This window comes from Zootermopsis nevadensis, unplaced genomic scaffold (assembly GCF_977971745.1).
Source record: "Zootermopsis nevadensis isolate Lab colony 2312 unplaced genomic scaffold, Znev_1.0 Znev_ptg000018l, whole genome shotgun sequence".
Classification (NCBI taxonomy): domain Eukaryota; kingdom Metazoa; phylum Arthropoda; class Insecta; order Blattodea; family Termopsidae; genus Zootermopsis; species Zootermopsis nevadensis.
Window position 1 is genome coordinate 3,318,893 of NW_028259150.1, and position 14,948 is coordinate 3,333,840.

A 14,948-nucleotide genomic window follows, 5' to 3' on the forward strand; every position below is an offset into this window, starting at 1 on the left:
TTTCGTATGACTTAACTCGTTTTCAAAGAACAAAACATTATAATACTATAGGGAATTATAGACTCGTGTAGTATATATTTCATGCCTTGTATAGTCCAGTTGTACTATCATTTTCATCAACACCTTATTTTGAATTTTAAATAAACAACGTCCGTCTTGACTAACGTCCCTTTTCTAACCTTCTGCTGCTTTCTGGGGTCGAGGCCATTACAACAAGATGATGCTAACCACTTCTCCTTTACACTTTCGAATTCTGTTAAGGAAACAAGCTGTTACTCTAATCAAGTTTCATCACACTAGATTCGTCACAGCAACATATATAATCTTTAACCCACTGCCGTAGGACCTACTGATTGTACATTGAATTGGATACTCAACATTGTATATAAAAAATAAAAATCCATAAATAAGTCAATAAAAATTGCAATAAAACTTCTTAAAGGTACACTATATATGTTTCTTAAAAAGTAAATTATTCTGACTTTCACCCGGCGACCTTCACAGACGTCGAAAATACTGTCTCTCGTGGTCTTCTGCGTTGTGACGCCGTGTGGTCTTGTAGGTTATTACGTACGTTTCGGAGGAACGTATTATCTCCATTTTCAGGCTGAAAGTGTAAGCGACACGTTTATTCGAAATGCCGGTAACCACCTACAAGACCACACGGCGTCACAATCCAGAAGACCACCATCGACATTGTCACCACGGCGAGAATCTCAGCTCTCATGTACATCAAAGCAGCTGCTCTGGAACAGGGAACAGACGACACACGACCATGAAAACGTGTCAGTTGGCTGAGTTTGCACTGATCGACCGGCCGCTAAAGAATGGAATAAAATACGGCATAATGGTAAATGATTTAATTAAATTTCCAGTTTTCCGTTACTAAAATATGACCAGAAAAAAGACAGACAGTTTAATTCCTTCTTTATTTTGCGATGTGAGAGTGTGATGGCGGACGATCGACTGCTGAACGATGTAAAACCGAGCAGGGTTTCTTCTGCAGTTCTAAATACTGTGACTGTACAGGACTGCTTTCGACCTTTTCCTTCTTAACTCTCACTCATTCATCCCATTTATAAATTTCGTTATGTGGTCGCGTGAACAAACACTGATCACTCGAGCTTGTAGTCTTTTCACACAGATAGCAGCAGCAGTAATGATACTTTGAGTGGGGGGGGGGGGGGGTTGTGAAGGCGGGTTATATGCCCACAAGAATCGCAGTCATCATCAAAATGACAATGAGCAAATGAATAGGCGGCTGGGATGAAGATGGCGGAAGTCGGTCACAGCTAGCAGTGTTGGTGCTGTTGCTGCTATTGTGATGCTGTTGCGCCCGACGTCTGGCTTTTGTTCTCGTATCGGTATATACTGCCGTGCTTTGGTTGCTGGGCACAGACATGTTACAGTACATCTCGTCACAACATGACACACAAACCTGAAAACAGACAATGTCGTATTAATTGTCGAGATAACCTACTTCGTCGGTTGTTAATGGTTCCTTAGGTGCAAAACGCAACAACAGGGGTCATTTTTGTACTCAAGTGTTTTAATTTACAGCACTGTAAGAAAAAATAGCTCACGTATCATCAGCAAAGCGAAAGAAAAGTTCTATCATTTGTTTGCTGGAAAATCCAGTTTGACGAATTACTTTCTTTCTTTATTTTTTGTTTCTGCACAAGATTTGAATATAAAAAACATTCAAAATATCATTAGCCTCGTGGTATGCGAGGATTTTAATTTAAATAGCGTACATAACAGCTTTAATAAATTTCATGAGACGATAGCAGATTAGATTATTTTAGCCTGTAAACGAAATAAGAAACAAACAATGTTTTTACAGATTTCTTCCATATTTTACACAGCGCTTAAGATGAAATTGAAATGAAATCGTTATGGAAGTAGAAGTAAGGCCTGTGAAAGAACATGGAAAATTTTTATTGTTTAGGCTAGAACTAGGCCCAATAGGCCGACTAGGAAGAATACTAAAACTAATTCATAAACAATTATTTATTTTAATCCGTCTGATCCGTCTGATATTTTATTATCTTAATTATAAGAAATTTTAAATATTATGATCAGACGGATTAAAATAAATAATTGTTATAATATTCACAATATGACGCAATTACACTACCTAATTCATAAAATTAATAAAATTAAAATTTTTGAATGTGGAAACCATAAAGAACCACCGGTTCTAAAATATACGGGAAATTTTTTGACCAGCTGAATAACTGCTAGATTACATATGAGTGTGTAACGTCCACCGCAAGTTTTCCTTCTAAAATTCTTGAATATAAATATGTGAATAAGTGTGTGCATGTCAATACAGTTATTCGCTTTGAACGGGTGTTAGTAGTGTAAGCTGAGAGATGGCGTTCTTTCTGTCGGAAGTTAAAAGTTTTATGGCAGTTTAAGAATGCCAGAAGTTATATAAACAGATAGGTAAAAAAGGAAAAGTCATTTTATATCATCCAATCAATGTCTGCGTTACTGTAACACAAATAATGTCATGAGTTGCGTACCCAAAAATTGGATAAACTGCATCACAGTTCAGATAACCACCGAAAAAGGCCATTGATTGGTTAGAAATCCTGTTTTGTATTCGAATATCGAATCGATTAGGAGACCAACTGTAGTAACGTAAGAGTTTCATGGTTTTCCTCAGTAACCTACATCCAAACGAATGTTAGAATTAGTAGTAGGCCACGACCGTTACCTTCCACATTCATTAAATTGCATGATTCACAGTACATCTACAGAACGACTCTGTGTGACGTGTGTAGTTGAAAAATGTGTTAAAACCAGCAAACAATCAATTCAGGTATCCCAGACAAAAAAGGAAACATTAATAGTAAGAGATGACGTTTAATGCATGCTGTTGCTAGGCTAGGCAAGGGTCGTCATGAAATACTGGCAGCGTTCACTAGTTTTTTTCACTTATCGGTATTGGATAAAGGTCATTTTGGTGTAGCGAATGAAGTAAATTAATGTATCAACGGTCAAGAGGTGAAGAGGGAAAAATTAGTTTTTCGGTACTTGTATTTGAATCTGTGGGTGACTTCCAGTAATATAAATAAATCAAGCTGATAGATGGTTTTTATCGTGAGACATTTACAGTCGTGAATGAAGATACTGATTATGGTGCGATCTATCTCATTCCCTGGTAGCAGAATTCGAGGCTTTAACACCGCTGATACCAACGCCCTTCTCCGCTGGACACGATCCTGAGCCAATTCCATTCAGCTCCCACATTCAAAACTCAAATTACTGTCATCCTCCCATATCCTCCTCCGTGTTCCAAGCAATCAACTCCGCAGAAATTTCTGGACTTCGATCACAAGCGCTGCTAGCCACAACATGTATTTCGCAGATATTCCTCTGACATTTAGTTTAACGTTGCTTTATACAAAAAATAACATGTCATTAAGGCCAAAATTGTTTAAAATAATCGCCAAAAGGGCAGTTATTTCCAGAAATTTTAACCATTTATTACAAATTTGTCGACGATAATAATAGAATCTCTTGAAATAAGACTCTAAAACAAAAGCACCATAAATATTTTCACCCTGTCCCTTTGTTCATTAAAATACAGATGGGTGTTTCGCCTTCTCCTTTGTCCTGGTGCAAATTATTTGGAGATCTTGTGAATTATTGCAGGGAAACCCAGATCCTTCTAAATTACACAAAGCCATATTATGACTCTGCTACACCAAACTGTGGGCTTTCGTTTGTCACGAAGAAGTCAGATTTCGTTAACGCATAACCAAGCCAGTGTGGAAAGAAGAAATTATCTAAATGTCAGTGTTTGTGTTTATATTTCTTTCCTACGATATTGGCCTCTAAATTACCTGTTATAAACAATATATTCCAAGAGACTGGAATGTTTTTAGGCTTGTTAATTGATGTGGGCTGGAAGGATATGTCATAGGTTTGGTGCTTAGAAGAACCCAGAAGGAACACACAAGATCGAATCGAAACCTGAATTAAAGTTAGTTACAGTCAGGTACAATGGTCTCCCGAGTATTGATTTTACTTTCACATGTATGAAAACTGTAAGGTGCAATGCAAAATATTTCTTATCATTTTTATTAACTCTTTTGTATTATGAGAATATTGTTAAAGACCTACAAGAATACGCCGCGTTACAGAACTGGAGACTGTAGTAATTTTTTTCACCGGCGTGATGAGATCAAAACACAGCTTAACATCTTAAAAAATAAATATATTTTAACACATGCAAAACCACCAGGTTCAGTTTCGTTTGTTTGAATTAAGCAAAATTATCTGTGTTCTAGAAAATATCGGATCGTGTTGTTTGTGTGATATTTGTACGAAGTGCTTAAATGAACGCGTAACTTGAATGTCTGTCCGTTCACGCCCATGTTTTAATCTATAAAAGAGCTTGAAGAATTTTAATAAAATCTATTCTGCAAATGTCTTGTACCCATTTGTTGTCCCCACCCTGCGTGCTACATGCCCCATGCATCTTATAATTCTCGATTGAATCACCTTAACAATACTTGACAAAGCGTACAATTTATGACGCTTTTAACTGTCTACATCATTCTCTTTCTTAGATCCATGCACTCCCGTAAGCACTAGGTCATATAAACAAAATATATTTGGAAATCCCATAGTCTCTTTGGTAGACGAAGAGGATTGGCGCTAATATACTTTGCTTCTGACTTTTGGATTAAACATCCCTTAAAATAGCGACTACAAATCTACCGTGAAATTGAGTTACTGGCTAAACTTCCCTGTATCACGCAGTTTAAACACAGTGTTGTAAAACTGATTTTGATGCGATATGGCGAATGGGGTTTCTACTTCTGCAACCGGCGGGTCTCTGCTTCGCGCACCCAGAACGTCATTAATTCTGTCGACACTCGGTATACACTTAAGTAGGAAGGAGCACATATAATTTTAACTGTCTGCCGTTCTGTAGACTACCAATCAGACAGACTGCTCGAAAATTATTTTGCACAGTAGTTCATAACATGTTACAGGTCACTGGAAAGCCAGTTACCCGTCAGCCGGATTAAGTCTTCTGAGAGTCTTGACCTATTCGTGGCTTAGGGTACATATTTTATGTTTCCAGCAAACTTCTCTTACCCCAGCTAATGCCTAAGATAAGTAACGATGGTACTACACATTCAGCCAGGTTACGGTACAATCATACAGATTCCCATACACCAGTGGTCCATGTTCTTATTTGACCAAGAGAAGGCGTATGAATTGAAGTAAATTTGGAAAGAAAATGTGAACTGACTTTTAAATTTAAAGAATAAGCTATCACACGGATGACAGTTTGACAGCTAAACATTCTAGAACACATTTTGTATACGTGCCTGGATGTACGAGGCGCGTCCCAAAAGTAAGTTTCCCACTCGTCCCACAGCTAGCAAACCTTATATTGAGCGAAGCGACTGTGCGTACGTGATAGAGCAATGACGTAGCATGGCGCATGCACTAACGGTACTTCCCGCGTTCTCACAGTAGCATCGTTGCAGCTGTTGAAGATAGAGGTTCTTATTCCAGCTCCCGCCGACTGTGAAGTGCGGTCAGTGATAAAGTTTTTGAATGCACAGAGCATAGCGCCGATCGAAATTCATCGTCAGCTGTGCCGGGTCTATGGGCCTAACGTCATGAGCAAGCAGATGGTGCGTCGCTGGTGCAGACAATTTTCAGCAGGTCGACAAAGTGTGCATGATGAGAAGCGCAGTGGGAGGCCATCCATCATTACAGACGACCTTGTGGAGCTTGTGCGGGAACGCATTATGGATAATCGTCGCTTCACAATTACGGAACTCAGCAGTCATTTCCCGCAGATTTCCCGCTCCTTGTTGCACAAAATTGTCACGGAGCACCTGTTGTTCAAGAAATTGTGCGCCAGGTGGGTGCCGAAGCAACTGACACCAGAACACAAAACAAAGCGCATGGAGTCAGCATTGACATTTCTGCAGCGGTACCATGATGGCGGCGACGAGTTTCTGGACCGGATCATCACAGGTGATGAAACGTGGATTGCACACATTACCCCAAAAACCAAACAGCAGTCAATGCATTGGCGTCACAGTGGATCTCCCTGTAAGACGAAATTCAAGCAGACGTTGTCGGTGCGGAAAGTGATGTGCACGGTGTTCTGGGACAGACGGGGCGTTCTCCACGTCGACTTCCTGACCAGAGGTGAGACGGTGAATGCTGAGCGTTACTGCGAAACACTGCAGAAATTGCGACGGGCCATTCAGAACAAGCGGCGCGGGATGCTTAGTGCCGGTATTGTCTTACTGCACGATAACGCTAGGCCGCACACGGCTCGACGGACAGCAAGTCTCCTGCAGGAGTTCAGCTGGGAGGTGTTTAATCATCCACCCTACAGCCCGGACCTCGCTCCCAGTGATTTCCATCTTTTCCTACACCTCAAGAAATTCCTGTCCGGTCAGCGTCAGCGTTTTGAGAATGACAGAGAGGCGGAGATGGTTGTCACACAGTGGTTCCAATCCCAGGCGGCAGACTTCTACGACACAGGTATTCAAAAGTTGGTCCCACGGTATGACAAATGTCTCAATTCCGGTGGCGAATATGTTGAAAAATAGCTGGACACTTGCTGTATCTGTTGCAATAAATATTTTCATGAAATTGTGTTTTGTTTCTGTAAACGACCCCAGGGAAACTTACTTTAAGGACGAGCCTCGTATATACGTAAGGTTGTGTGTGTATATATATATATAGATATATATATATAATATATACACACACATCCATACATATAACATTTAACCGATGAACAAATTTATATTGTATTTACATAGTTTTGTCTAATTTTCTGGTTGTTTTGATATTACAAATATGAAAGGATGTTACAAATTCGCATGCGTGAGTCTGCATAAAAACTGGAGTCGTGGCGGATGAAATATCTCCTTTTATTATACACCGCTGTACAACAAACACATTGTTAAGCCTTAACTTTGCACTAGCAAAATGAAACGTCATGTTTCAATACACTCAAAGCAAGGTTCTCTGTTCGTTCTAAACTTTTCGCTTCTTGTCGTTCTAAAAGTTTCGCCTGTTTATTATTCTGGATGATGTACAGATTAAGAATAATCAGGGATATAATTTAAATACGAACTGAAAAAGCCGTTGAAACAACAACAAATAACTTTCGTCAGGTTTAGCAAAGTTTGGTTGTAAGCATTCGAGAAATGAAATAGTGTAGATTTTGAAGTGTTGAAATAAAATAAACTTCTGTACCTGAATTTTAATAAAAGTTCTTATCCCGCAGGCTCCTGAAGACTTGCTGAGGGCCATACGAAAGCGAACGTCTTCAGTGGTCATACTCAAGGTCTGTATTCTGTATTTACCGTGTAGTTCTTATCCCCTCCAAGTCGACTAAAATGTTCGAGATAACGTCATCATTTTCTACTAGATTTGATTATAGTGGCAGTGCTTGATGAACATTTGTGCGAATAGAAATATTTGCGAATCTAACTCTTGTTTCTTAATTTATTTAATAACACTTCTTCAAGTGTTTTTATATATCGTTGAATGGAAGGTTAATACTGAATGCTGGTTTAAGAAGAGTGTATAATGAAATGTCACAACCTATTTTAGATTTACCTGAATATTTACTCCCCCAAGAAGGGCTGTGGGAAGGCATAGAAAAGGTCAGTTAAGGACCGAGAATGGAGTTCGGCATTTCTCGAATAAGAAATAGGTGTGTTAACTACGTGGCGTTCCTTCTGCGTAATTCAGAAGAAGCTCTGTTAATTTATACTTGGATATCACTTCCTCTCGACATAACATCCTAGTCACACATTTGACCGACTGTCTTATTTATGTTTGTGGATTATTTGACGTGATGTATTACTGACATGTAATTTCTTATTTTACTTACTTATATAAGTAAAACTTTGAAAGAACATAAATTGACGGTGATTAAGAAGTGACAGGAAACAGGCATCTGGAATCGACCAATAAGTGAGTGTACAAAATTACATGATGAAATTAGTTTGTAATTTCTTTTCACATTATGTGTTGTTCTATATTACTAGCAATTTTGAAGCTGAAATACTCTGCGTTAGCTTTATGCACGTTGAAACAAGAACGCATGAAACAGAAATACGTATATACTCCGACAGGAATTCAGATAAACCATCCTAGTTTTCGGACGGACGGACGGACTCTGTGAGTGACTCGAACGTTAACTCCAACATTTTCCACATTCGCCAACATTTTTGATGCTGTTGATTTTCTTTCCTTGTCTTCCCGAAGCCATTAATTACAGTGTGGTAAGTTTCCAAACACCAGTCCATTGCTGTGTGCCTTTGCTGCTGCTACAGCGCGCGATGTCCCTGTATGTGTGAGCGCTCGCTAACAATTCATTTGAGTCTACATCCTGACATAATAACACAAAACGGCACCCTGAAGCCAGGGATGCTCTAATGCAACTTCTGTGTTACTACTTGCTGTTTGTGTATATATATGTCGGTTATATTTGTGGAGGTCAGTGGTTACTTTCTGACTCGTGCTTCTGTGTCTATGACACTTGGCGCACTTGTGCGAAGTTAGAAATTGCTTGTGTCTGGGGGTTTCGGTAGGGAGGGTGGCTACAATTGTTACGAAACTTAGCTGGTGTTTGTGAGGTCAAGGGAACAGAACATAACTTGAGTATCATAAATTAAGCAAATGTGCTGTAAGTTAACAAATGACGAGCTACATTCCCAGGACAGGGGGTAAAGCTGAATTCTCAGTTGAATTCGTAAGTTAGGAATAATAAAGCATTTTTAAACTATCAGAGAGAATAAAAGTCACTTCGTATGACAGAGTCATATTTTATCCTGGGGACAAATTTAAATCTATTTTAGAGTGTTGTTCGAAAAGTTAATTGCTTATTTAGTAGATCAAGAAATTCCTTTTATGTACTGAACACGGAGGTTCATCTCAAAGGCCATTAGTCTCCTAGGCTACCTTAATAATACTACGTAAAAAATTGAAATCAAGTGACTGCAGAATACATATGTAATCTCATATCACATTATCAGAATAGTTGCAGGTGAGCATTTTTGACTCTCAATAATAATATTATTATTTAGAACCGTGACAGCGACAATCTGTTCTATAAATACACGTGTATGCAATATCTGAATAAGTACCAATGTTTCAAGGAAGAAGGTAGCGTACCAACTGACCGTCTGTGTGTCGATGCTGAGGCAACCGACGCGCTGTGGCGAGCATTCGGATCGGTCTGCACACTTCTTGTTCACCACGACGCTCTCCCCCCGGGAGTCCATGATATGCAATGTGTGGCAGAAATCCTCACCTGCAGAAAAAGAAACGCAAGACACATGTAACCTGTGAGAGATGAACCGCAGAAAAGAAGTTAACTGTGCAACGGGACACTTCGTGATTGCATGAATATACACAATGTCCCCGAAAAGGCGAATACACATACGGCGGCCACTTGTCAGTCAGTTGGTAACGGCTGTCAGGTGTGCCACTAAGCCAAGGGTAATCATTTTGAGCACCTATACTACGAGGCTGGTCTACAAAGTAAGTTTCCCTGGGGCCGTTTACAGAAACAAAACACAATTTCATGGAAATATTTATTGCAACAGATACAGCAAGTGTCCAGCTATTTTTCAACATATTCGCCACCGGAATTGAGACATTTGTCATACCGTGGGACCAACTTTTGAATACCTGTGTCGTAGAAGTCTGCCGCCTGGGATTGGAACCACTGTGTGACAACCATCTCCGCCTCTCTGTCATTCTCAAAACGCTGACGCTGACCGGACAGGAATTTCTTGAGGTGTAGGAAAAGATGGAAATCACTGGGAGCGAGGTCCGGGCTGTAGGGTGGATGATTAAACACCTCCCAGTTGAACTCCTGCAGGAGACTTGCTGTCCGTCGAGCCGTGTGCGGCCTAGCGTTATCGTGCAGGAAGACAATACCGGCACTAAGCATCCCGCGCCGCTTGTTCTGAATGGCCCGTCGCAATTTCTGCAGTGTTTCGCAGTAACGCTCAGCATTCACCGTCTCACCTCTGGTCAGGAAGTCGACGTGGAGAACGCCCCGTCTGTCCCAGAACACCGTGCACATCACTTTCCGCGCCGACAACGTCTGCTTGAATTTCGTCTTACAGGGAGATCCACTGTGACGCCAATGCATTGACTGCTGCTTGGTTTCTGGGGTAATGTGTGCAATCCACGTTTCATCACCTGTGATGATCCGGTCCAGAAACTCGTCGCCGCCATCATGGTACCGCTGCAGAAATGTCAATGCTGACTCCATGTGCTTTGTTTTGTGTTCTGGTGTCAGTTGCTTCGGCACCCACCTGGCGCACAATTTCTTGAACAACAGGTGCTCCGTGACAATTTTGTGCAACAAGGAGCGGGAAATCTGCGGGAAATGACTGCTGAGTTCCGTAATTGTGAAGCGACGATTATCCATAATGCGTTCCCGCACAAGCTCCACAAGGTCGTCTGTAATGATGGATGGCCTCCCACTGCGCTTCTCATCATGCACACTTTGTCGACCTGCTGAAAATTGTCTGCACCAGCGACGCACCATCTGCTTGCTCATGACGTTAGGCCCATAGACCCGGCACAGCTGACGATGAATTTCGATCGGCGCTATGCTCTGTGCATTCAAAAACTTTATCACTGACCGCACTTCACAGTCGGCGGGAGCTGGAATAAGAACCTCCATCTTCAACAGCTGCAACGATGCTACTGTGAGAACGCGGGAAGTACCGTTAGTGCATGCGCCATGCTACGTCATTGCTCTATCACGTACGCACAGTCGCTTCGCGCAATATAAGGTTTGCTAGCTGTGGGACGAGTGGGAAACTTACTTTTGGGACGCGCCTCGTACATCAGCTAATTAACTAATTGCCGATTGCATTCTATGTTTGCCTAGAGGTTTAAGAAAAACTACGGTAAGCTTCGGTCAGAATATTCTCAGCCGAGAGTTTAATCCAATACCTCCCCGAATAACACTCGTTTCCGATGAAGGTCTGCACTGAGTTTTACAGACTCAGAAATAAATTCAAGCTACTGAATTTTGTGATCTGTTGGCGGTGCCAGTATTTTAAATATTGTAGAAGGGAATAAGATAATGGGTAACCAAATCAAGTGTACGTTGAAAGTCTAACAAATGTATACAGATTTTCTTCCGTTAATTTGTACTGAAATATTTTTTTAAAAACAAATCATCGGCACAGATGATTACGTAACACCCAATAAAGTCAAAGAAATGTGGAGGTGGCCAGTGCAGTCATTTGACAACGCTTGAGTTTATTATCACGCCTGCAGTACGTATTTCTTATAACGTTTTAAGGCTCGAATGAATAATTTTAATAAATTGCATGGTAAAGTTTGCTCAAGGAGATTCGTCTACAAATAGCACGATTAATTGGATATGTTTGCCTCTCGCACTGAAATGGACCAATATGAAGCGGAAAAAGATAATGATCATAAGAACATGAGAAGCAGCAAAGTATATTTGCCTCGAATGGTATAACAGCTGTAGGGAGTTTCACGAAAGCCAGCCAGTTTAGTGACTCTAAATTCAGCCGTTCACAGTGGATGACCGCCCCATGTAATTTTTTGTTGACTGGGATCACGATTGTGGGTTCTAATTTAGCTCGGAGAATATTAAATATAAACGCAATCTGCTGTTCTCGTTCTAAGTGTCAGATGATTATTACAAAATATCTAAAGGATTTAATATGCTGTAAGAATTAACTTTCCAGAGGGTCTTTATGAAAGCTTTAATGATAAATATAGAAGTTCATAATTAAAGTTGGTATGGACAGACCCATTCAGACTGTTAACGTGACTCCTTGACTTCATAAGAATCGTCGCATCTGAACGATATGTAGCGCTTCTTATACGGCACGAGAAATACATTTTTGAATTGCACAGAAGTTGAAATGAGAACCTCTGGCACAGCAGGAAAAGCAGCTGAGAAACTCCTCCAGTATCATTCATCGATTCTGTTAACCTTCCTGCCAGCTTCGCTGGTCGCAATAAATCTAGGAAGCTTCCGATATTACTGTCCGTGGTGGTAAAGATATTTTAATACATGAACGAGATTTCGTCCTGAATTCAATGTTCTTAAGAAACGACGTACTTTTGTACCCAAGGAAATTTACGACTGTCATGCTATCTCCTTTTAAAGATATCTGGCATAAAAGTAACGTATTCAGAGATTTCATGTTTTCATTGTCACTACATTTTATTAAAGTCTAGATTGTAAGGAAGCTGTTTAAGTCAGATATACAGCATATGCGAACACAGTACAAAGTTGTTGTAACTTACTGCAAGTTTGCAATTATTTGATTAAATATTCCGCTCAATAATTGTTTGGGCGGTCATTTTATAGGTAGGAGGATGGTTTGGGCACAGTCATCACCATCTAGCAGTCGAGGACTTAGGCCTCTTGTAACTCATTTCTGCTTGCGAAAAAGGGATTTCATTAAGTCGACATAAAAAGTAGTTGTTTAAATTCCATTTGAGTGCATTTTAAAAAAATACCAGTAAAGAATTCTGGATGTCTGTGAGAGCAGTAAGGGACCATTTGTGAATGTTGACACCATATAATATTTATATCATTCCTGTGTCATTGCATCAGAAGCTCCGTGAAGCAATTTTGTGCGTGTGTAGTCAGTCGGGCAGCTGACTCGACCGAACAAGGCTCAATGAACCAGAAAGATGTCCACTGGCATAGAGTTCTGACGTTACAGAGCCACAGGCCATGGGGAAAGAATTATAGAGCAAAGATGATCTTATTTACGAACTGAAAGATTACATGCCCTCTCTTTTTTCATTTTTACCGATTGATTGATGTTAAGATTAATTAACTTCTATAATTTAACTGCAGAGTTAAAATCGCGTTGAGATTTGAAGATAGCCATGAATGATGAGATAAGAATTTTTCTGTCATTCGCTTGGTAAGACTGAGGAAAACAAATACGAATCTGTTAGAATAGCTGGCCATAAATTTGAATCCTGTGCAGCCGAAGTGTAAAGCGATACTACTGTGTTAATTAACTTGACATAACAGAATTATTTGGGCGCATATAATATACAAATCATTATGTTATTCTGTTTAATCTTTCGATTTATGTTTCTTGCGATATTAAATTGCAATGCCCAAGACTCGGTATTTTGAAACTTTATTTGTTAGAAAGATACGATAGAAAAACAAGCACACAATTTTCAATTGAATAAAAATTTACTTGGATATTATCCATCGTCTAATAAATATAAAACGTAAAACGACGTTTCGGAGATGGGACTCTATCTCCGTCTTCAGGTTCCTACACAGTTGGGCCCACTAGATAGAGCTAATCCCTAGACGATGGATAATATCCAAGTAAATTTTTATTCAATTGACTCTTCACCATCGTCAAGAAGTTTTAGATTTGATATACACAATTTTCATGTGAACTAATAATTTACTTGTCAAAAACTGTCACTGTTAGCGCGGTTTGTTGACCATAATCCCTGAGGCACTAGTTTTCGTCGATCTGCTATCAAATATCTCATTACTGGGTTTCACTGTGTTGTTATTGAAAAGTAATTCACACTGTGTCATATAGTTGAAGAGTTCCCTCCCTGTAATTGCATCATTAATACGAAGTCCGTTGAACCATTCCGTCGACATCGACGTATTGTACGATGTTCGATGAGGCCAAACCAAATGATAGGCTCATCACATGGAGTGTCGAACTTGAAGCGTAATTAATATACCACATCTCTATAATGTATACAGTTATCGACTTCACATAGTCAATAATTGCCGTGGTAACTACCATATCTGCGCGGACGTTTGGCAACATTGCGCCGTCTGTGAAATGCCGCTGGGTCCCGTTGCGTTTACAGCTGATCTAAGGTATGATTGATTATATTGTCATGCAGGTTTTAGTGGAATTCATCCGGTAGAAATGCTATGGCAACGACCAGTGGGAAATGTCAAATTACACATAAATTTGTTACATCACTTCGAATTTAATATCGTTACTCTGGAAAGTGATCTGTTAAAAACTGATTGTGACAAATTGAATTGCGTTAATAGAGTACTCTGTGTTTTGTAATTAGCTTCATTATTTGTCACATTCAGAAGAGCATAGATCCAGTTTCATGGCCTAGCTGATGTTCAGGAAACCGTACTTCAAAGCCTTCTCTTTCTGTCCTCTCACACGGGACTTTAGTGTGGAAGACCGCACTGGAAACGTACAGAACTGGGGAGCGTTTATTCATGATTGTTAGAGATACACTAGTCAGCCACCGTTCACTCAGATTTATTCAAAGAAATGTGAATTGAAAGACAAGTAAGATTTGAGGTTACCACGTTGGTGAGTCCGAAGCTATCTCTCTTTTGGGTTATAGCGCCGTGTAGTCTGATAAAAGTTTACCAACGTTGCAGAGGCCCTTCCATCACCAGGGCGATCGCTCCAAAAGACAGCCATCTTCGGACTCACCTCCGTTAAAAACAGAAATTCTTCTATAAGACTTCCCATTATGCCAATAACATAACCAGAGATGTGGCGTTAATTTCTTCAGAAATTCTGCTTTCGAGATTATTTAAGACTGCCAGACGTGTCGGAAACATATTTCTTTTCAAGTGGCCCTATAAGAAATAAATTACAGGCCGACAGATCGCGCGAACGAGCTGGCCGATAAATGCCGCCGCAGTGGGAAATTATACGATGTTCAGACACAGTCCTTGAAGAGTTCATCGACTGCCGAACTATAGTTTATGAGACGATGGAGAAAATAAAATGTAAACGTAGCAGTGAACTTTCGGGGCCCATAAAATTAATGAAACACTTGACTGATTGATTTAACAATTATATTTTCAAGGAATATCCTGCGGATTGAATCAATTATTTTTAGTATCACCATGTTGATTGAAGTCTGAATGAAAGTAACGCGTT

General features: G+C 40.0%; 1 protein-coding gene across 5 annotated transcripts in view; it reads right to left on the reverse strand.

Annotated features, from left to right (window-relative positions):
- Positions 1 to 301: 301 nt before the first annotated feature.
- The window catches only part of LOC110839945 (uncharacterized), a 197,469-nt gene continuing 182,822 nt past the window's right edge, over positions 302 to 14,948 (reverse strand). For 4 of the 5 annotated variants that reach the window (XM_087351132.1, XM_087351129.1, XM_087351130.1 and 1 more), the window contains exons 4-5: positions 9,195 to 9,325; positions 302 to 1,438 (exon numbers count right to left, since the gene is read on the reverse strand). In XM_087351132.1, coding sequence (XP_087207258.1) covers positions 1,202 to 1,438; positions 9,195 to 9,325 — 368 coding nt within the window. In that variant the 3' untranslated portion in view covers positions 302 to 1,201. Of the gene's footprint in view, positions 1,439 to 9,186; positions 9,326 to 14,948 lie in introns of all 5 variants that reach the window. The other variant, XM_087351133.1, reaches the window with a different exon arrangement.